We start from the raw sequence: 23,333 nt of genomic DNA on the forward strand, positions 1-23,333 counted from the left end.
GAGCCTGTGCCTGTCGCGGCGGCCAATCAGAGCGCGGCGTTTTCCGCGGGAGATCCGAATTTCGCGGCACGCAGTTTGGCGCTAAAAAAAAAAAAAAAAAAGAAGAAGAAGAAAAAAAGGAGGCAGAGAAAGGCTTGAGAGCCGGACGAGAGGGAGTCGGTGCAATCGGCCCCCCTTCCCCGCCTGCGCGCTCCGCCTCTCCTCCGAGCGCCCGGCGCCCGCAGAGACCCCTGCGGGGAGCCGGCCGGACCCTAAGCGCCGAGGCCGTCCGCGGGCGCGGGGCGGTGCGGGGTCGCCGCCGCCCTCCCTCGGGGCGGGCCAGCCCCGGCCGTGCCGCCGCCCCCGCCGCCCCCGCCGCCCCCGCCGCCCCCGCCGCCGCCGCCGCGGGGCGATCTCCAAGCGGGGATCTCCAAGCGCCCTGGGCTCGGCGGCCGGCCAGGAGGGGAGGGTCCGGCCGTGCCCCGCGGGCGTCCATTGGCGGCTTCCCCGGCTCCGCGCCATGCCTCCGGCCGTGTGAGCCTCCGCGGGTCCCGAGCCCGCAGGTGCCCGCGGCGCGCCAGCCCGGGTGGGGAGGGGGCGCGGCGCTCGCCATGCTGCGGGGGCCCCGGGCCCCGGCTGCAGCCGCCGGGCCGCCCTCCAAGGCACTGCCCGCGATGAGCCCTACCGAGCCGTGGCCGCCCGGCCTCAGCAGCCCCCAGCTCTGCCCGGCCACCGCCACCTACTGCACCTCGCTGTACCCGCAGACCGTGCCTCCCCCTGCGGCGGCCGGCACCTGCCTCGACGCCACCCCGCACGGACCCGAGGGCCAAGCGGTGCGCTGCGTGCCGGCTGGCCGGCTGCCGGTAATGCTGGGGACCTGCCCCCGCCGCCCCCCGCTTCTCCCTGTGCTGTTGCGGGTGCGGGGAAGGAGGGAGGAGCGCCTGGGACCCAGGAGGAGTTCGGGAGGGAAGAGAGAGCTTGCAGCTTCCAGAGCGCCCCGCTGCCCTGCACGTCTGAGTAGAAGAGCCTTTCCGTTTCGGGCTTGGATGAAATAACCTCATCCTGTGCCGTGGAGTGGCGTGAACACTGGATGGAGGAGTGTGGAGACCCAGCCCACTACCCCCCAGGGCACCGTGTGACCTTGGGGAGGTCCACGGAGGCGACATTGCCACCATTCCTTCATTCTTTCATTCATTGTGTGGTCCAGAAGCCGGTAGTGGGCATCTGCTACCGTCCAGGTATAGGGCTTGACCTAGGGGGACTTGAGAACGGGGGCAGGGTTGGAGTGTCTCTTAGGTCCAGTCCGGCTTGGACAGACTTCAGATTTCCAGCACAGCCAGCTCTTTCCCAATTATCCGCCCTCCCAGACAGCGAGTAGCAGGTGCAAGTTGGGGGCAGGCCCCTGGGTTGCCTATTCAGATGGACATTTCCTTTCTCAAGCCCCCTGGGGGCCATTGCCAGGGAGGGCCCAAAGTGTGGTGGCACTAGGTACAGGGTGTGTTTTGTGGGAGTGGAATTCCTGGAGCCCTTGAGAATGGAAACAACCATAGGGAAGGGGTGGGTGGGGTGGGAAAAGCCCTGGGGGAACTGGGTGCTGGGTGGGGAGCCTGGTTTCTGGTCCTGACTGCCACTAATTTACTGTGTTCTTGGACAAGTCTTGGCTCCAGTCCGGACTTAGATTTCCCTTTCTTGAAAATGCATGTGTACATGGGGTCCTTGGGCTAACTCATCTCGGGTCATTTCCAGCTCCAGGTCCTGGGTTTTGGAAAGAGGCTCCAGGGAGGGGAGGTGGGGCTGTTGCAGTTTGCTTAGTTGTGAGTGGTGAATAGTCAGGTGCAGAGATAAGACCATCCCTCACTGCCGTAGAGGCATCTGCTCGGACCCGGGTCAGTGAGCAGACACAGACCCCCAGTCCTCCCTGGATACATGCTCCCTGCTACTGGAATCTTGCTTTGCCGGTGCTCAAGGCTCTAAACTTTCCAGAACCTCTTCCTGCTCATGATTTCCAACTAGGAGGAAGGAGGCAGGGGTGCTATTCCCATTTTGTAGATCAAGCAGCCAAAGATAACTGACAATGGGTTATCTCTCTTATGTTCAGCATTTTACAGCCTAAACCAGTTTTGTACCCTGTGAAGTAGGAGGCATGAGTAGCTCCAGGGAGAAACTGAGGCGCAGAGTGAGGATGTGATCTGTCCAAGGTCATACAGGGTGATATATGACCAAGGCTGGTGGTCATCGGTTTCTTCTCTGGAGCCGTGACTTTCCCAGGACTGCCTGACCGAGGAGCTGGCTTGCCCCCGGGGAAGGGGCTCAGTGGCGGGTGCAGTCTCCTCTGGCCAGCTGCTTTCAGGCGCTCAGGCGGGGTTTCAGTGGCTGCGTTTCAGTAACAGCTGTGGTTTTGAACTGCTTCCCTCCCAGAGGAGCCCGGGTGCATCTGTCTGTAGCTCCCTCCCAGAGGGGCTCCGTGATCACAGCAAGAATGGTTCTCTTTTACTGAACGCCTCTTGTGTGCCAGGCACTGCTTGGCACTCTTCACATTCGTTATCTCGGCCAAGATGCCTGGGATGAGGCATCTTACAGATGAGGAAACTGAGCAGAGACGTGAAGTCACTTGTCCAAGTCACAAGCCAAGAAGTGGGAGAGTCTCCTTACATCAGACTACCCTAGAGGCTTGCCAGGCCCAGAGCCCCCTCTCCTGTCAGATGCCCCATGGCCCCCAGCCCTGTGGGCAGGCCTGGCCCCCTGCTTACTCATTTTACCAGGGTGTGACCTGGAACAGCTCCAAACCCAACCCTGGGTGTGGCCACTGTTTTGTGGCCAGGCTGCAAAGTGCAGGGTGAGCAGGATTTGTTGGGGAGCTGCTGTTTAAAGGGACCTCAGAGATGGCAACCAAGTTCAACGGCAGAATGAAGGCCTGGGCCCTGGTCTCCTCACTCCTTGTCTGAGGCTCTTTCCAGCACCCTCCGGGGAAGGCTTGGGATGCTCCTCTATGGGGTCCCTAGTCCTGCCACGCACATCACGTATTCGGTTTCATTTTTGCCGGGAACTGTGAAAGGATTCTGCACAGTTCTCCTTCCTTTTGTCTGTCTTTTCCAAAGTCCCCCTGAGAACTATGAAAGCAAAGGAACATTTTAAGGAAGAACCATACAAGGCGGGTCAGATGTGGAAATGCAGGCTATGGAGTGGTAAAGCTGGGGTCTGGAACACTTGCTCCTACCCCCGTCGTCTAAATTAGGACTCAGGGCTTAGGAGAAGCCTGGCTCTATGCCCTGTGTGACCTTGGGCAATTCTCTTCCCCACCTTTGAGTCCCACCTTCGAGTCCCACAACATGGTGAGGTTGTGTCTGGTAGTCTCTGACCCTCTGGCTTCTGGTGCTGCCGGAGGAAGGAGCTTTGCTCTTCTCCCTTGGGGTTGGCAGGGGGAGTTCGAATCCTAACCAGGCCTTTAAGAAACAGCCAAAGGGGCTGCCTCCTAGGAGGGTCCAGGTTAGAGCCAGGCTGGCCTGGGCTCTTGGCACATCTCTCTTTTTTTCAGTTTACCTCTGAACTCCCCCCATGCTGGTACCCCTGGGGCTTTAGTGATAGCAGCTTCCTTGTGTGAGCAAAGCGCTTTGCAGCACTGTCGCTGAATCCCGGACGAGGTGGAGCAGATATCCCCACTTCACAGGTGGGGCTCCAGAGGTCAACTGACTTGCTGAGCTCCCCCAGCTAAGAAGGAGGCAGGCCCAGGTGGGAACCCCCATGGATGTGACTCCCAGGCCTTTGCTCAGGCTCTCCTTGGCTCTCATCTTTCTGGGCTTGTCTTTTGCCACCTCTGTTCTGTAGGCCCAGGCCCATCTGTGGGCTATGCCCTAAGGTATCAGGGAGATGGCCTTGGAAGAGGGACATTTTGCTGCTTGAGGTATAGGATAAGGGAAGGGACTGAGAAACGGAGGGAACTGGTATGTCTGCATAAAGTAATGGGGGAAGGTGGGCACAGCCAGGTCTTTGCTCAAACTGCAGAAAATTCTCGGGGAATGGTCATGGGATAGAGCTGAGATGGCCTAGTATGTGGTTTGGGGGCCAGACAGTCCTGGGTTTAAACTCTGGCTCTACTCTTTGCCCGTGTGACCTTGGGCATGTGTCTTACCCTCTCTGAGTCTCCACTTCTCATCTGCAAGGAGAGATTGCCAATACTGATGTTGCAGGACTGATGAGCACGTGATAGGCCCGATGCAGATATTCTGTTCAAGGTCCTTCCTATCTTGTACCCGCTCTTCAGGTAGTGAGGTTCTTCCTCCTGTGTTCTGTGAACTCAGCAGGGCCTGGCTCCTGTTGGGTGGGGGAGGTGGACCTGGTTGGGGTGACTCTGGGCTGTCCCGGCTCTGCCTCAGGTAGAACTCAGCTTGACTTCCCTTCCTCTCCTTGCTCTTGGCATTCTTCTTGAGGGATGTGTGCACGGTCCTGGGATGGACAACTTTGACCAGGATTGATAAAGACCTTGGTGCTCGCCAAGTCCCGGTTACTTCAGCTGTTAAATGGGGGTTGGCAGTGCTGGGGAGACTCTGTGAGGCGCTGAATGTTGGGGCTTAGCCCGGGGCATGTGGAAGATCTCAATGAATGACTGGGCCTTTCTCTAGAGACAAGATAGGTCACATTCCCTAGAATCTGGAATTCAGCAGCTGAGAGGTTAAGAAAAGAATATTCCAGGGGATCCCTGGGTGGCTCAGCGGTTTGGCGCCTGCCTTTGGCCCAGGGCGCGGTCCTGGAGTCCCGGGATCGAGTCCCGCGTCGGGCTCCCGGCATGGAGCCTGCTTCTCCCTCCTCCTGTGTCTCTGCTTCTCTCTCTCTCTCTCTCTCTCTCTCTCTCTGTCTATCATAAATAAATAAATAAGTAAATAAATAAATAAATAAATAAATCTTTAAAAAAAAAAAAAAAGAATATTCCAGAGAGACTTCAAGAGGAATGAGCAGGGAAGTGTTTGGATCATGTCCAGGTTTGGCTAGGGGTGGAAGCCTCATATCCAGGCTTCTCAAAAGAAGGAGAGGTATAGGACAAGGGGAGGGACAGTGAGATGGAGGGAACTGGTATGCCTGCATAAAGTAATGGGAGCAGGTGGGCATAGCCAGGCCTTTGCTCAAACTCCAGCAAATTCTCAGGGAATGGGTGTGGGATAGAGCTGAGACAGCCTAGTATGTGGCTTTGGGGTCAGACCTGGAATCAGTCCGGGAGGACTTCCTGGAGGAGGCAGGAGCGGGGAGGGGAGCTGATGGCCGGAAGAGCTGTCACCACTTCCCACACCTGTCACCCCAGCTGTGCTCAGCAGCAGTTAGAAGTCTCAGCCCTGCCGAGCATGACCTCACTGTCAAAGGTTAAAATAGACCTCTCTGCCCCAACCAACTTAGAGGTGTCTGGGTGATTAGGGAAGAGGAAGAAAATAGGCTTGGTGGCCCCTGAAGGGTGTGTCAAGGAAGAGACCAAGCCTGGATTTCAGGGAAGGGACTCTGTATGTTCTGAACACCTACTGTGTGCTGAGCCACAGGCTGAGCACTTTGCAGGACTTATCTCCTTGATTCCTCACCACGGTCCCTCAAGGTGGGTGTTCTCTGCTCCATTTTACAGAGGAGGAAACTGAGGCTCCTGGATGTGGAGCGCTTCCCCGAGTCCCACACACACAGCAAGCCCGTGAAGGAGCCGGGAGAGTCAGGTCCAGGCCTCTGACCTGTGCCCCAGTGCCCCAGTAGCCTAGCCCTGCCCCTGCCCAGCCCTAGCAGGAGAGAGGCCCCTTCCGGGCCAGTGCAGCTTCTGGGCCTAATTGGGGCCTGGTGGCAGCGGGGTGGAGAAGAGCAGATGGGTCTGTGGTTTGATTTCCCCAGCAGGTGTTTCCCAAGCTTGGCGGGAACAGGCAGGGGGAGCAGGGGGACCTCAGCTGTTTGTCCTTGAGATGCAGGGGAAGGATTCATTGTCTGCCCCTCTCGGCAAAGAAAGAATGGCAAATGGAGTCTATTCAGGAGGCCCTGGGGCCCCGGGGCCCTGGAGCTGGAGCCCAAACATGGGGGTGGGGAATGTTTGCTCTGCTTCCCGAAGTGGGCACCTCCCTGGGGTGTGGCACTGAGCCAGGAAGTCCCCTGGGCCCGGGCGGATGCCCAGCCCCACCCTGATAAGGGCCAGCTGTGGGGCTGTGATGGGCACCAGGGCAGGCGGGCCAGCTGCTTTTGCACTTGCTGGGGTGGGAGGCTCTCCCCAGCCTGATGTGGTTTGAGTCCTACCCACTCCTTCCTCCCTGCATCATCCTCTGGGCGTGGGGGTGGGGGGTGGCGGATGTAGAAGTGACCCTGGGGCCTGTAATTAAGGAACCTTGAGGTCTTGGCCAGACTGGCTTCCGTAACCTTCGAGTACCTGGGCCTCAGGATGAGAGTGTCGTGTGCTCCTCCGAAAATGGGACTCCCTTTCCCCTGGAGGCTCACTTGGCCAGTCGCTGCTGGGTCCTCACCAAGTGCAATGAGGTTTCACCAGGACTGGGGGTAAATCGAGGCAGAGAAAGCAGCTGCTGGTGGCCTCTTTTCCCCGACTTGGGGTGGGGGGGAGACTGAAGGAGAATGATTCTCAAACTCTGCCTCTCTCTCTCCTGTCTCCAAGGCCAAAAGGAAGCTGGACCTGGAGGGGATCGGGAGGCCAGCCATCCCTGAATTCCGGACTCCCAAGGGGAAGTGCATTAGAGTGGAGGGCCTTCCCAGCCCCAGAAGTAAGCCCAGCTCATGGGGTGGGGGCGGGGGTGGGGGGTTCCGAGGGCAAGCTGGGCGGGCAGGGGCAGAGGGCAGCAGCAGCCTCACCCACATCATCAGGAGCCTATTTGTGGCGCACTTCCCGGTTTACAAAGCAGATGCCTCTGTGCTCTCTCAGGGGACCTGCCTGTAGGGCACACTATCCCCCTTTCACTGAGGAGGCAGCTTGTGTGACTTGCCCAAGGGCACACTGCTGGTGAGTGGGGGTCAGGACTCCAACCCAAGCCAGCACTGCTTCTCCCACGCCATATGCCACTCTCGTGACCAGAACGTGATGGCTGGTGTTGTACTTGGGAGCTTTTCTTTTTTTTTTAAAGTTTATGTTTTGTTCAGTCTGACCTTTTCTAAAAGAGAGAACCCAGGGGTGCCTGGGTGGCTCAGTCGGTTGAGCATCTGCCTTTGACTCAGGTCATGATCCCAGGGTCCTGGGATCGAGTCCCATGTCGGGCTCCGTGCTCAGCTGGGAGTCTGCTTCTCTCTCTCCCTCAAGCTACCACTTCCCCTGCTTGTGCTCTGTCATAGAAATAAATAAAATCTTTAAAAAAGAGAGAATCAGGATCCCTGGGTGGCTCAGCGGTTTAGCACCTGCCTTCATTCCAGGGTGTGATCCTGGAGACCTGGGATCGAGTCCCCCGTCGGGCTCCCTGCATGGAGCCTGCTTCTCCCTCTGCCTGTGTCTCTGCCTTTCTTTCTCTCTGTGTCTCTCATGAATAAATAAGTAAAATCATTTAAAAAATTAAAAAATTAAAAAAAATTAAAAAGAGAGAATCCAGCTTAAAGAGGAGCAGGGCTAACCAGGGTCTTTCTCCCACAGGCAGAGAGCTCAGTGAGTGATTCAAAGGGAAGTGAAGCCTGGATTATTCTAACTCAGCAGGCTCAGAGACGAAGATCCAGGGGCTGCCCGGGTGGGTGCCTTTTGAAAGCTAAGCCGCCGGGAATTTCTGCTGCTTCCTCCTGATATGTTCAGTCAATACCCTGATTCCAGTCGGAGTTTTAGAAACTGAGAGGGAAACAATAGTTTGGGGGGAGGGGGTCAAAGGCCCCCATGAAGAAAGTATGTTCTTAGGTGGGAAGCATGAGGACTCTGGTCACTCCTCTTGTGAGCCTTGGCTATCTCGTCTGTAAAACGAAGCACAGCTAGATCAGAAAGTTGGCCCTCCCGTCTGTTGATCGGTGGAGGCTGCCTGGAGAATTTTATTGAGAGATAGTAAGCACGCTGATCCGTTAGTAGTGTCTGCCAAGGGTGCGAAACCTGACAGAAGCAGCCTGTGTGCCAAATGCCTGCCACCCGGATGTGGACGGATCGTAAAGTCCCCTTCTGGAGGAATCTGAGGCTCTCCAAAACTCAGTTTCCAGAACTCCTTTGGCCACGAGCTTGCTGTATGATTTGCAAGTCACTTGATTGCCAAAGTCCTCTTGCGGTTTAAGATGCTGCAGCTGGGATGTGGTCTTGTGACATCAACCTCATTAAGAAAGGATCTTTTTTCATGAACCTGCCCTATTTGATAGTAGAGGACTGATTCCTTTCAGATAATCATTATCAGGCTACAGGTGGAAAGAAAAAGCAAGTCTAAAAATGCTCTCGAGTCCTGGCGCATCGTCCTGTTTCTCCATCTACCTAATTCCAGATTCCTGACGTAGCTGGCAGGAGAGGGGAATGGTTAAGAAGAAAGACTCTGGAGACCCTGGATTTAAATCCCAGCTTTGTCACTTTCTAGCTGAGTGAGCCGAGCGAGTTGCTTTCCCTGTCTGTTCCTTGGTCTTCTCATCCATAAAATGGGGATGGCTGTACAGCAGACTTATAGGGTGTTGTAAGATTAAATTTGTTGTCTATGGAAAGTGCTTGGAACCGTGACCTACACACAGTATTTGGTGGTGGTTGTGGTGGTGGTGGTGGTGTTGCTACGGCTGCCCTGAGCTATGGTGGAAAGATGCTCTGAACCAGCAGTTAAGACGCTTGGTTTCCATCCTGCCCCTGCCCCTACCTGTGAGGCCTTAAACAAGTCGCTCCCTCTCTAGGTATCAGGCTCCCTGCCTGGACAGTGGTGGCGAATGACCTCCTGCCTCACAGTGCTCTGTAAACTGGAAAGTGGTCGCTCCTGTGTTCTTGTGAAGGGTGGTCCTTAATGGGTCCAGCTCAGTGGACCCCAGGTTGGCTCTCCCTGAGTAGTAACTGGGACCCTTTCCTCCTCAGCCCCCAAGTCCCCTGGAGAGAAGACTCGGTATGACACGTCGCTGGGGCTGCTCACAAAGAAGTTCATTTACCTCCTGAGTGAATCCAAGGATGGGGTCCTGGACCTGAACTGGGCGGCCGAGGTGCTGGACGTGCAGAAGCGGCGCATCTACGACATCACCAATGTGCTGGAGGGTATCCAGCTCATCCGTAAGAAGGCCAAGAACAACATCCAGTGGGTGTGAGTGCCTGGGCTGGGGCCAATGGCACCAGTGGGTGCACACGTCATGGGTGAAAGTTGGGGGGGTGATATCCAATGGGTGTGTGTCAGGGCTGGAGCTGAGAGCAATAATCTGATAGGCTTGCATGCTGGGAGCAGAGCCAGTGTATTTAAGAGGCATTTCTAGGACATGTAAAGACCTAAGAGTACCCAGATCCTCTTGAGTTAGGAATCTCAAGATTCCTGTCTTCTAGCTTAGGAAAGTCTCCTGGGAGCTGGACCATACCCACGCTCCTTCCAGCTCTGAGATATGAGTCCTCCGGGCTCCTTTCCTCCTGCAAAGATCAGAGCAGACCTGTAGCCCCTGGCATGACCCTAAGAGAATCCAGACAAGGCATTTGGGGGAGGCTGGGACATAGGGTGGACAGTGTTGAGAGCCCCTCAAAAGAGGGATCAGGCTTGACTTGTTTCTTTTCCCTAGCCCAACCCCCGAACTTCAAGTTCCAATTCCTAGCAGCTCCCTGGAAGCGAGGCAGGACCACTGATTGGCACAACCCAGGGGGCACTGTGTAGACCATGCGAATGGCCTCATTCTGGGGTTCCTCGCCATCTGTGCAGGTCTGCCCTGCAGCCCTGGGGTGGATGCCCCTGGATGTGGACTGAGACTGAACTGGGGGGACTGCTCTGTTCCCAGAGGCAGGGGAATGTTCGAAGACCCCACCCGGCCTGGGAAGCAGCAGCAGCTGGGGCAGGAGCTGAAGGAGCTGATGAGCATGGAGCAGGCCTTGGACCAGCTCATCCAGAGCTGCTCCCTGAACTTCAAGCACCTGACTGAGGACAAGGCCAACAAGAGATATCCTGTCTGGTGGTGGGGTGGTGGGGGGTCAGGGAGCAGGGCCCTGTTGCATGCTCAGATCTATCCTGAGTTCGTGTGGTACCTCCCTGCACAGGCTAACTCGCCCTCCGGGTCTGGCAGGTCTGTGTCTTCCTTCCTCCTTGGCTTTTTCTCACAAGTCTATCAAAGTTACTCTCATCACAAAAGTAAGTCCATTTCTTTACATCTGAAAAATGGAGGAAAGAGAGAAACCGTTGCCACCTAACACAGCCATTGTCGCTTACCTATACTATACACAGGGTACAGGTGATTAAACATAGCGTGGGCCTGCTATACACAACATTTTATATCCAGCTTTCTTCCACTTAGAATTATCACCATAGACAGTTTGTTTTTAAATATTTTATTCATTCACTTGACAGAGAGAGTGAGAAACCACAAGCAAAAGGGAGCAACAGAGGCAGAGGGAGAAGCATGCACCCCGCTGAGCAGGGAGCTCGATGTAGGGACTCAATCCCAGGACCCTGAGATCACAACCTGAGCTGAAGGCAGATGCTTCACCGACTGAGCCACCCAGGTGCCCCCACCATAGACAGTTTGATTGATTGATTCATTGATTGATTGATTGATTCATGAGAGACACAGAGATAGAGGCAGAGACAGAAGTCTGACAGAAGACAGACAAGTCCCCCAATGTGGGACTTGATCCTGGATCCCAGGATCACGACCTGAGCCGAAGGCAGCCACCCAACCACTGAGCCACCCAAGTGTCCCCCATAGACAGTTCTTAATGTTTACAAATCCTCCCTATTTGCTTGATCCACATGAAATTGTTGCTATTGGAGCATTTTTTTCTTTTTAAGATTTTATTTATTTGAAAGAGAGAGGGAGCATGAGCAGGACAGGGGAGAGGGAGAAGCAGGCTCCCCAGGACCCCGGGACTACAGCCTGAGTAGAAGGCAGACGCTGGACCCACTGAGCCACCCAGGTGCCCCTGGGGTTTGAATTTTCACCAGTTGCTTCTCTTGACTCTCCTGCCTCTACACTGGCCTATGTGACTTACCAGGACATCCGTGCCGTTGGCAACTTTAAGGAACAGACGGTGATTGCTGTCAAGGCCCCTCCACAGACAAGACTGGAAGTGCCTGACAGGAACGAGGTGAGTCGGGGGGGAGCATTTGGTGGAGAGCAGGGTTAGGAGGGTCCCAGGCTGCTCTGTAGGCTCTGTCCCTGGCACTGCCTGGCCTCACGCTTCCCAGATCCATTCTGGTGCCCAGAGCAGGATTGGTGGTCTCTGATCTAGGGCAGAGACAGTAGAAGCTGGAAAGGACAAGAGACGTCAGATACTGGCCCAAGAAAATCTCCGGTCCTGGCATCTTTCTGCATCCCACCAGCCCCTGCTGTCCTGAATCCCACATACCGTGGTATTTGTGCTCACCGTAATCCTACTAACCATGCCTAGGTTCAAGACCACAATTCTTTTTTTTTTTTTTTTTTAAGATTTTATTTATCGATGAGAGACACACAGAGAGAAGCAGAGACATAGGCAGAGGGAGAAGTAGGCTCCATGCAGGGAGCCCAATGTGAGACTCGATCCCCAATCCTGGGATCAGGACCTGAGCCAAAGGCAGACGCTCAACCGCTGAGCCACCGAGGCATCCCAAGACCACAATTCTTAATACTCCCTTATGAGGCCCTCTGTGCTCTGACCTCACCCGCCTCTTCTCTCATTGTGCTTTGCTTCAGCCACACTGACTTTTCTGCAGTGTCCCCACCACATTAAGCTCATCTCCAGTATAAGACCTTCTGCTACCCTCTCTCCCACTGAAGTGCTCTTCCCTTTCCCTGCCGGCTTTACTGCTGTTCATCCTACAGGTCTCAATTCAAAATCACTTCCTCAAGGAAGCCTTCCCCGATTACCCCCCAGATTTCATAACTACCTGGGCTTTTCTATGGCACTTAACCTCCATTTCTGGGATATACTGGTGATTATGTGATTACGTTGTAGTTTACCTATTAGAGTGTAAGCTCTACAAAAGCATGTTGCATTTCCGGTGGCACTCCCAGCCCAGAGCTGGACACATAATACATGCTCAAGAAATAATTCGATTAATGGAAGGACATTAAAATAAATGAGACCCCCACCCTTGCCGTGAAGGAGCTCAGGACCTCGTGGGAAAAAGACCCAAGCAAGCAGTCATGCTGCCATTTATAGACTTAAAGGTGCTGTGAGGGCCCAGAGAAAGGACAGCTGGAGGAAGAGCCCATAGATGGTTACATGTATTGAGTCCTAAAGAATGAACAGGATTTTTGTTAGGGGAAATAGGGGGAGATGTGCGTATTAGAATGGCACGTGTGTAGTTGATCATGGGAGGGAAGAAGCAGGAGAGGGGAAAGCCAAATATCAGGACTCTTGGTTTCAAAGCCCAGTCCAAATGGCTTAAATGGGGGGGAGGGAGGGGGGGTGACAGATCCAGAGGGGAGATTTGGAAATTGCAGGCAGGGCTAGATGTAGAGCTCAAACTGATAGGTGTAGAGTTCAAACTCAAACTAGAGCTCAAACTGACTTTCGGTTCACCCCATGCCCTCTGTCTTCCTCTGCCATTCTTTGTGCTGCATCCATTCCCAGGCGGGCTCCCCTCTTCCGGTGGCAATGGTAGCTTTCGTGTGAGACCAGCTGGAGGTGGGGGGCCAGTTGGGAAGGGGGTTTCCATTTCCAAGTCCGGCATGAGTCCTGGGTCTGACACTTGTGGACTGAGCTGAGTCATGTGCTTCCCTGAACAAGTCACCATCACTGTGATTTTCCCAGCCTGCACCCCAAGCTCACCTGGTGCGGTTGGGAAAGGTGTTGTCCCCCCCGCTCTCAACTACGTGACTTGAGAATAGGAGTGGAGTGGTTTCCCAAAGGAAAATCAAGATATTCTCCCTCAAAGAAGGGAGCTTGGGGACCAGACAGGCAGAAGGAGCAGATGCCCGCCACAGGTCAGATGGGGCAGGCGGCAGGGCCCAGCTCAGGAGTTGAGCTTGCTCACATGGATGGGTGTCTATGGATGTCCATCCGTATACCCCAATCCGTGAGTCAGTGCCCTGCTGCCCAGAGCCGTGACCTGGATTCTCTTCTGCCTCTAGGAGAACCTGCAGATCTATCTGAAGAGCACCCAGGGGCCCATCGAAGTCTACCTGTGCCCAGAGGAGGTTCAGGACCCGGACAGTCCTGCCAAGGAGCGCCTCCCCCCAGCCTCCACCCTTGGCCCCAGCCCTGACTCCACCCAGCCCAGCAGCAGCACTGACCCTGGGATGACAGACCCCGTGGCATCTTCAGGTAGGACCCTCTGTCCAGAGGGACAGGAGGTGGGGAGGGCAACCAGCCTTAGAGTTTCCTCTTACGTGCCAACATTTGTTGGGCAGCGAAGGGCCAGCTTGCCATTTACACTTTATAAAGCATGCGTGTTCTTGTCTCAATGGGTAGCTGATGGTGCTCTGGGGCAGAGGGGTCCTGGGTTTGAATCCCAGCACTTCCAGTTACCAGCTATGTGACCTTGGACACATCACCTAACCCCGCTTTGCCTTAACCTCATCTGTAAGTTGGGCGTCGTAACTACGAGTATCTACTTCCTAGGATGTGAGAATTGAATGAATGAATATAGGTAAAGCGCTTGGAACAGTGCCTGGCAGTACTGCTAGCTATTCTTATCAATGTAAATCAGCCACAACTGCTAGAACCACACTTCTTTTTTCCTTTTTTTTTTTTAAGATTTTATTTATTTATTCATGAGAGACACACAGAGAGAGGCAGAGACACAGGCAGAAGGAGAAGCAGTCTCCATGTAGGGGGCCCGATGTGGGACTTGATCCTGGGACTCCAGGATCACGCCTTGAGCCAAAGCCAGACGCTCAACCATTGAGCCACCCAGGCATCCCTAAAGATTTTATTTTTATTTACTCATAAGAGACAGAGAGAGAGAGACAGAGACACAGGCAGAGAGAGAAGCAGGCTCTTGGTGGGGAGCCCGATGCGGGACTCAATCCCAGGCCCCTGGAATCACGACCCAACCCAAAGGTAGATGCTCAACCACTAAGCCACCCAGGTGCCCCATAACTACAGATTTTGGGAAGGAAAGTTCAACTAAGATTTTTTTTAACTAATTATTTTTATCTTTATTTTATTATTTTTCTCTGTAACTAAGATTGTTTAAACCACAACTACATACAAGGTCCAGCTACTGTCACATTATTCTTTGTAGCAATTCTTGAGGTAGGCATAACTGTTCCCAGGTTAGAGGTAAATAAACTGAGGCAGAGAGATGATGCGACTTGCCCAAGGTCTCCTAGTTAGGAGAGAGCAGAACTGTGTCTTGACCCTTGGTCTCCACACTCCTAGCCGAGTCCTCTCTCTGTGAGCTTGGAATAAATCAAGGAAGGGGCTGCTGAGCTGACCCTGTCTGGGAGGCGGGCCGTACAGCTAAAGCTGGCCTTACGTGGTTGGGTGGCTGGAAGCCTGCGGCAGTCACCAGGGGCAGATAGGCAAGGAGAGGTCCGGGGGAGGAGTCTGGAAGGAATGGAAATGAGAGCCTGGGAAGCCCCCTACCAGCCCCCCAGGATGGTTTTTGCCCTTTACTGGCATCATGCATCACGTCAGACTGACAGCAACTTTGAGGCCATGGAGGCTATTGTTCAACTTTCTTTTTTTTTTTTTTTTTTTTAAGATTTTATTTATTTATTCATGAGAGACAGAGAGAGAGAGAGAGGCAGAGAGACACAGGCAGAGGGAGAAGCAGGCTCCATGCAGGGAGCCCGATGCAGGACTCGATCCCGGGTCTCCAGGATCACACCCTGGGCCGAAGGCAGGTGCTAAACCGCTGAGCCACGCGGGGATCCCAAATTTCTGTTTATTTTAGCAGCAGAATCCCTTTCAGTAGAACCCTGGTGTTTAAACAAACCGGAGCTCAAGCAGGTCTGATGGAAGAGGCTTGGTGGGGCGTCTCCAGAACAGAGGCTGGATTCCATTTCTTTAAGTCAAAGGGTCCACGAACTGCTGCCTGCAGGCGAGAGCTGGCCTGTTTTTAAGGGGCCCATGAGCTATGAAAGGTTTTCATGTTTTTATTTATTTATTTAAAGATTTTATTTATTTATTCATGAGAGACTGAGAGAGAGAGAGAGGCAGAGACATAGGCAACGGGAGAAGCAGGCTCCATGCTGGGAGCCCAATGTGGGACTCGATCCTGGGTCTCCAGGATCACACCCTGGGCTGAAGGTGGTGCTAAACTGCTGGGCCACCCAGGGATCCCGGTTTTCATGTTTTTAAAGAGTTAGGGGATGGGAAGAAAGTGACGGGGACTGTAAGTATCCCGCCAATCCTAAAATACCATCTGGCCCTTTACAGAAGTTTGCTGAGCCCTGAGCCAACCCAGCCCTTTGTTTTTTGTTTGTTTGTTTGTTTGTTTGTTTGTTTTGTTTTATTTATGATAGTCACAGAGAGAGAGAGAGACAGAGGCAGAGACACAGGCAGAGGGAGAAGCAGGCTCCATGCACCGGGAGCCCGATGTGGGATTTGATCTCGGGTCTCCAGGATCGTGCCCTGGGCCAAAGGCAGGCGCCAAACCGCTGCACCACCCAGGGATCCCCTAGCCCTTCGTTTTACACATGAATAAGCTGAAGTTCAGAGAGGGCAAGCGACTTCCCTAAGGTCACACAGTAAGTTGGTGGCAAAGCTTGGACAAGAACCCAGATGCTCCCCTCCCTCCAGTTCTTCTCTGGTGACCTCTCCTGTGTCCTGGTCTGGTCAGGGGACCCGGACTTGTCCCTGCACCAGCCATCTGCCCTTCCGGGCACCTCCCAGGGCCTATCTCCCACTCCAGACCTGTGCCCCACCCTGTGTTCCCTCCTCCTCTGCTCTGCTTTCTCACTCTGCTGTCAACAAGAGCACAGCTCTTCAGGTTAGAACCACGTTCACGTCAGATGTCCTTGGAGACCTGGGGCAGAGGTGGGGACCCTCCAGCATAAGCAAGGGTGAGGTTTTAACCTGGGTTTTACAGAACAGCTGTTCTCCCAGAAGAAGTAGAGGCTGACAGAGCACTTGGTGGGGGCCCAGAAGCCAGCTCTATGCCAGGGCTCGTGCCATGGGTGCCCTCTCCACCCTTGTCATGTGGTCTCTCTCTCTCTCTCTTTTTATTTTTTTAAGGTTTTAAAACCTTTCCTAAAGGTTTTAAAGCCCCGCCACCGGGGCTGCCCCCCCCCCCCTTTTTTTTTTAAGATTTTACTTATTTATCCATGAGAGACACACAGAGAGAGGCAGAGACACAGGTAGAGGGAGAAGCAGGCTCCATGCAGGGACCCCAATGTGGGACTCGATCCCGGGACCCTGGGATCACGCCCTGAGCTGAAGGCAGACGCTCAACCACTGAGCCACCCAGGCGTCCCACCATGTGGTCTCTTAGTGATGTCCCTGGCAAAGGGAACAGAAGGACATTTCCTGGAAGGCATGCACGTGCGCCTCCCCCCCCCCCCCCCACACACACACTCAGTCTGGTCTGAAGCAGTCATTTTGAGGTCTGAGCACCAGGAGCCATACCTGGTCTTGGGACCCAGGTTCTGGCATCCCCAGGGGCAATCACTACCCCCTGGGACATCAGTGTCTCTCGTCTGTAACAGAAGGGTTTTGGTTAAGCGTTGCCTCTAACATCGCTCCAGGCTCTGACATTCTGAGGTAAACCTAAGTGTGGCTACAGCGCCAGAGTTGACGCTGGGAGACAGGGAATTGAGTTTGCATCTCACTGTGACTTGGTGTCTCAGCCCCTCAGAGCCACTCTTCTCCCGTCTCTAAAACCAGGACATTTAAAGCCCTCATGATTACTGGGTGGGTTACAGGGAGTGAGACAGCATGAATGTGATTTTTAATTTTTATTTTTTTAAATATTTTATTTATTTATGAAAGACACACACACACACAGAGGCAGAGACACAGGCAGAGGGAGAAGCAGGCTCCATGCAAGGAGCCCAATGTGGGACTTGATCCCAGAACTCCAGGATCACGCCCTGGGCCGAAGGCAGACGCTCAACCGCTGAGCCACCCAGGTGTCCCATGAATGTGATTTTTTAAAAAGCTTCTGTGAACCAGCCGCCTGCTCTGTGTGGTTTGGAGATACCAAAGTGAGTCTGAGCCATCAGAGTGTGGTGCAGGCCTAGACAGGATGAAGAGCACCGCCCTTGTGGGTGTGATGAACAGCGCCAGAGAGCAAGGTCCGGCCAGGCCCACAGCAGAAGCTTCCACGCGCCTTATCTCCCTGCTGTTCAGCATGTTGGGGAGGTGGAGCCTCACTTCTCCTCAGAGAACACTGAGGCTAGTGAGGGGTGGGGCTGGGGTCCCAGCTGGGTCCGTCCCCTCCTCCCAAGCCAGGCCTTCTAGAACCCCTGCAGGTCTCAGCAACATGCTAAAGAAACATTGCATTTTTTTTCACTCAAATATATTTACTTGGCTCCTTTGAGCCTCTATTTCCTCATCTGTAAATAGGGGTCACAATTTCACCTCCTGTGGGGCCACTTGAGTGTCTGAGGAGGTGAAACACGCCTCTCCTTGAGCATAGAGCCAGCCATGGTAAGCCCTTGGTAAACTGGAGCTCTTCTCACTGACGAGGGCAGCACTTTTCACTGAATCCTCTCAGCAACCCTGTGAGGTGGGTAGGATCACCCCCATTTTAGAGGTGAAGAAGCAGAGGCTCGTCCACATTAGGTCACTTGCCCACAGACACACTCAGGTGAGTGAGGGGCTGATCAAGCAGGCGGACACACCAGCACAGCTGTATTTTCCAAGGAATGCTTGGTTGGGGCTTAAGGCATGACTCCAATGGTGAGATTCTGGGCATCAGGATATGTGGGGGACGGGGGTCCCGGTGCCTATTCCTTGTTCCTGTGTAGCAAGTCACCCTGTGACCTCTAAGGAGAAATGCACTTGGTGTGCTCCAAACAGCCAAGCCAGTGTCGCTGGAGAGGCTGAGTGTGAGCAGAGGGAGGCAGGACAGAGGGAGCAGGAAGTCAGGCAGGCACTGGATCATGCAGAGTCTTCTCATCCCCGGTGGAACCTGGATTTTCTTCCCAGCCATTTTTAAGCTAGAGCAGAGTCGAGGCAAGGTGACCGGTAAGGAGGCCCCAGTCGCACTCTGGTGGGAGACGATGGGCTAGACAAGCGTCACAGTGGTAGAACTGGAGAGAAATGGGCAGCTTGCAGAATTCATTCGGTTGTGGCAGTGACCCATCTCACTGCTGGGCAGGATGCTGTGGAAATGGCAGGATTATGTGTGATTCTCGGGCCTTTTGGCTTAGGCAGCTGAGTGGGTAGTGGTCCCTTAATTGAGGGGAGTTTGGTTTTGAGGAGTTTGGTTTTGACATGCTAAGTTCTGGGGTTAGCTGAGATACCTAGGCAGAGGTATCTGTGTCTCTGCCTGTGTCTCTGCCTCTCTCTCTCTGTGTCTCTCATGAATAAATAAATAAAATCTTAAAAAAAAAAAGATTTTATTTATTTATTCATGAGAGACACAGAGGGGCGGGGGGGGGGCGGGGGAGACACAGGCAGAGGGAGAAGCCCGCTCCATGCAGGGAGCCTGACGTGGGACTCGATCCCGGGCCTCCAGGATCACGCCCTGGGCTGAAGGCGGCACTAAACCGCTGAGCCATCTGGGCTGCCCGCCAAGGAGGTTTAAAAAGAAAACCAGAAAAAAAGAAAAAAGAAAAGAAAGCCAGGAGAATCTAGTGTACTAGAGCCAAGTAAAGAAGGTGTTTCCAGAAGGGTGTGAATAACTTCGCCAGATTATGCTGGACGGTCAAGTAAGATGAGGCCGAGAACTGACTATTAGGTCTAGTGATAGGAGGTCACTGGTTGAGTGGCATGGTGGGGACAGACCCCAGGTTGGAGGGGTTGAAGAATGAATCATGATGGGGGGAAGTGGAGGGTAAGTACAGGCAATTCTTGAGAAATTTTGCTATAAAAAGGAGCAGTCAACTGGGTGGGAATTGGAAAGAGTCATGAGGTCGGGGAGGATGCTTTTTAGGAGACCTCAGAATGTGTCTGTGCGATGATGGGAATGATCTGGGAGAGAAAGAAATTTGGTGATGCAGGAAACAGAGACTGTGCTTTCAGCGTCCAGAGCTTTGATGGTGCAAGTGGGTAGGATTTTTTTGTTTTATTTAAAGATTTTTACTTTTAAGTAATCTCCACATCCGGTGGGGAGCTCAAACTCACAACCCTGAGATCAAGAGTCACAGGCTCTTCCAACTTCCAGACGCCCCAAGGGGTAGGATTTGGGGAGCAAGAGATCCCACCTCCTTCAAGAGTTGGAGAGAGAGTGTGGGAGAATGAGGGCGGTGGCTAGAGCTGTGCCCAGAGAGGGAGGGTGTCCCGTGTCACTGGGTGTGTGGCAGGAGAGAAGAGGATGCACAGTCGTCCAGAGAACAGGAGAACTGTTCTTGTGCTCCAGGTCCAGGTATGACCTCTGTCTGCTTGTCTCCAGCGCCAGCGCTGACTCCCCAGCAGGTTCTGCAGCCGCCAGCCCCACCGCCACCACCACCGCCACCACCGCTTGTCCCCCTGGAGGCCACCGACAGCATGCTGGAGCTGCCACACCCACTTCTGCAGCAGACTGAGGACCAGTTCCTGTCCCCAACCCTGCCATGCAGCTCTCCCCTGATCAGCTTCTCCCCGCCCTTGGACCAGGACGACTACCTGTGGGGCCTGGACGGGGGTGAGGGCATCAGTGACCTCTTCGACTCCTATGACCTCGGGGACCTGCTGATTAATTGAGTGGCCTTGCCTGCCGTCAGCAGCCCACCCTGTCTCTACCTCCTCACAGATGGACAGGCCCTCTGCCCGCACAGGGACGTGGGACACAAGGTGTTGCCCTCAGGGTATGGGGGCCTCTTCTCTGTCTTGCCCCCCAGCCAGCCGAAGCTGTCTCGGGGTGCGGGCATGTAGAGGATCTGGGGGAGGAGTGTATCAGGGTTTGGGTCCTCTCTTTCCTGATGGAAGCTGGGCCTGGGAAGGCCCGTCCAGCTTCTGACCTCTGACCTCTGACGTGAAGGGCCACAGGTGAGGCAGCCAAGTCCAGGGAAAGGCCCTGCCCCTGCCTTTGGCTTTGGGACCAGGGATAGAATTAGGACTCTGAATTTATCAAGAAGCACTTAATGCCTTTGTATTTATTTCAGGTTGAGTTTTGTTTGTCTTCCCTGAGTTTTTAGCAGGGAGATTGTTCTAGTTTCTAGTAAGACTTCTCAGACAGGCCCAGTGCGGTCTACTGTCCAAGGGCCGGCTGGGGCTTCCAGGGCCTCAGGCCGCCTCCCGGATTTCCCCGCAGCAGTGGGCTGGGTCGCTGGGGAGCCGTCCAGTCTGCTAGAAGGCTACTTGCACTTAGGCCTCATAATGCCAGTAGATGGTGGCCACAGGCCCTTTGGCTTCTCCTGCCCCTGGTCTCCAGCTGAGGCGCAGCCTTGGACTCCTGGTCTCCTCTGTCTCAGAGATGGCTGCCGGGAGCCATCCCAGGGGCGGCTCCTATGGAATTCCCTACCTCTCCTTCCCCTTAGAGCACAGTGACCCTCCAGGGAGTCAGCACTGAAGAGCCCCCGGGGAGGCACAGACAGGAGCGTGGAAGCAGCTAGAGTGGCTGCCTAGGGCACTTTTCCTCCATTTTTGCCTCTTGCTTGGGACAAGGGGTGTCTTACAGTGAGGGAGGGAGCGGCAGTCCACCATAGAGAAAGATGGGATTAAAACAAGAAACTGCCAGAAAGCACCCCCTCTGGTAGCTGCTGGTACTATCCTCCCCTCCCTAGAAGGATTTTTTTGTTTATTCAAGGAGTCGTTCTTTTGAAGATCTCCTCTCTCCACACCCACTGTCACACAGACCTTCCTCGTCCCCCCAGGACGGAGGTGACCAGGACTTGGTGGCATTTTGGCTCCTTTTGTCAAGGGAATGCCACAGGGCTGACAGGAGGAGTCTTCACTGCAGATCAGACCTTGGCAGCTAATGGGGAGACTGGCTTATGTTACCTGTCTCAGGGTCCTGAGGTCTCTTGCTCTCCGCCCCCGCCCCGCCACGTCCCACCCAGAGGCTTGTCCATCCCACAGTGTCTCTGAGGCCCATTTGGGTGTGGGTGTAGGGGAGGGGATCAGCTTTCCTCCCCACCCAACTTGGAGCGGGGCTGCCCTGGGCTGAACCAAGGCTGTGCCCTTTGGAGAGAGGCCACCCGGGATGGTGGTCTAAGAGGCCTGCCACCCACCCTCAGGGAGCTAGGTTTCCTCAGGGGCTCAGCTGGGCAGCACTTTTTTTTTTTTTTTAAGTTTGTAGCATTAAGTTGGTTTTAAATATGTAGTTGGCCTCATGGGATTGTTCCTTTGCTGACCAGAAGCTGGCATCTGAAGTTTGGGAGGTGGACTTCTTTAGAGGGGGGGTCTGATGTGAGCTAATTCCCATACGGGGACAGTCATACCTTGTCATTTTCGCAACTTCCCTTGGCCCCAAACTATGCCCTCATAGGAATCGTCGACAGGTCACAGTTGCCCAGCCCTGGAAACAGGGCTAATTTTGTCTGCTTTATGGAAATGCTTTGGCCTCCCCTCCCCAGAGACACTCAGGAGTCTCATCAGAAATCTCTTTGGAAGCCCACCACATCCAGAGTCAAGGGATGACCTTGGCCCTTGGGCAGGGGATGGGAGTGATGCGTGGAATGTGCATGGGGGCAGAGGGGCATGGGAGTCCGGCCGAGATGGCCTTGCTGTTCTGTGGTCTGGGGGGCTGCCATTTACCCATGTCCCATCTCTGAAGACCGATGTTTGACTTCCATGCCTTTGGCTCTGTCTAGAGTTTTCTCCTAGAATTAAATCAGAGAAAAGGGAGAAGAGGCCTGCAGGACCCACTGGGAATGGGTTTAATAGTAAAGTCTGGCCAGAATGCAAGCTCATTCCCCAAATGCCCAGACATAGTGCTGGACAGAGGGGCTGCCCCTTGGGCCCGTGGCCTGTGCCCTGAGCAGCTGCCTCCGTCCTGGGCTATCCCCTCCACACCCTGCCCGGCCCCGGGACTGGACCGCCCAGGCCAAGCTGCAGACTGTGGGGAGTGACAAGCTCACGCCTCTTTCTTGCCAGTGACACACTTGAAACCTCTCAGAGTTCCATCAAGTGCTGTAAGAATGCATTTTGGATGGTTATTTCCTTTAGGGGCCATGTAAACTTTAGAACTAGGGGTTGAAGAAAAGCCACTTTGCTCTCTGACCCCCAAGTCACCTGTGTCCCCAGGGCCGCCAGAGGCTCAGGGGCTCCAGGGAGCGTAGAGTTGGAGATTCAGAGAGATTTCCTCAAACCAGGGACACGCTCCCATTTCCCTTTCCATTAAAAGTGTTCTCTAGACTAGCATGGTGGTGTCCCTTCTCCACAGCAATGCTGTGGTTGGACCAGTGTTTGCTGTGGGAGGAAGAGGGGGATTGTGAAAATCAGAAAGCTGGTTCTGGGATGGTTTTGACTTGACTTTCCCTCCCCAAGTGTTCTCAACCTCCATTCTTCCCTGTGTTTGGTTCTTGGTAAAAGCGTTGGGGTGTTCCCACATCCGAGTGCCGTGTGGCTTTAGTGCATTTGAAGTGAAAACCTTTTTGGGGTTGTTTGCAAGCAGCTGTCTGGTTCTCATCATTGTGTCCCAGGGTCCCCACCTCATCCCAGGACGCTGTTCTCCCACGAGGACCCTGGGTGACCAGAAGCCCAGCCAGCCTGCTGGTTCCTGGGTGAGGGAAGAAGCCTTGTATACGGCACATGTGTCTCAAGGGTGATTAGGCCCAAGGGAACCTGGTCCCTGTGCTGGGACCCTATACAGGTCTTTTACCTCTGGGCTGGTTTTACACTGGGTCTTGCCTTGATGAGCACCATGTAAACCTCCTGTTGTGATAATTGGGCATTAAATGGCAACTCTAGACACCTTGACTCTTGTGCTTTCTGAAAATCATTACTGAGTGTGGTGTGGATCTGGTCCTCTCAGGTCAAAGGTGGGGATTATCCTGACCACCTGGCTGGTTTCTCCCCAGAAACAGCCCCTCTTTCTCACATTGGCTTATTACCAAGCCTGAAAATTTACTATTAAGCCACTGAAGAGTTAGCAGCACCCAGATTTAAAATGTGAGCACCTCCCCTGCTCTGCCACCATCCCCTCTCACCTGGACTGCTTGGCAAGCTGGCTACCCATTCTTCTCCATCCCATCCTCCGTGTCACTCTTCTCAAAGTATGGTCCGAGGACCAGCATTACCAGGGAACTTGGGAGAAATGCATATTCTCAGGCTCTGCCCCAGACCTTCTAAAACTCAGAGTGGGACCCAGAATCTGGAACTTAGTGAG

The 23,333-nt window shown here is 54.2% G+C and overlaps 1 protein-coding gene across 1 annotated transcript; it reads left to right on the plus strand.

Annotated features, from left to right (window-relative positions):
• Positions 1–575: 575 nt before the first annotated feature.
• On the plus strand, positions 576–22,924 carry E2F2 (E2F transcription factor 2). Its single transcript, XM_077899162.1, has 7 exons — positions 576–842; positions 6,599–6,704; positions 8,939–9,158; positions 9,832–9,990; positions 11,017–11,131; positions 13,102–13,294; positions 19,476–22,924. The coding sequence occupies exons 1-7, from the start codon at positions 591–593 to the stop codon at positions 19,763–19,765; spliced, it is 1,335 nt and encodes a 444-aa protein (XP_077755288.1). The 5' UTR covers positions 576–590; the 3' UTR covers positions 19,766–22,924.
• The last annotated feature ends 409 nt before the right edge of the window (positions 22,925–23,333 follow it).

This window comes from Canis aureus, chromosome 5, assembly GCF_053574225.1.
Source record: "Canis aureus isolate CA01 chromosome 5, VMU_Caureus_v.1.0, whole genome shotgun sequence".
In the NCBI taxonomy this organism is placed as follows: domain Eukaryota; kingdom Metazoa; phylum Chordata; class Mammalia; order Carnivora; family Canidae; genus Canis; species Canis aureus.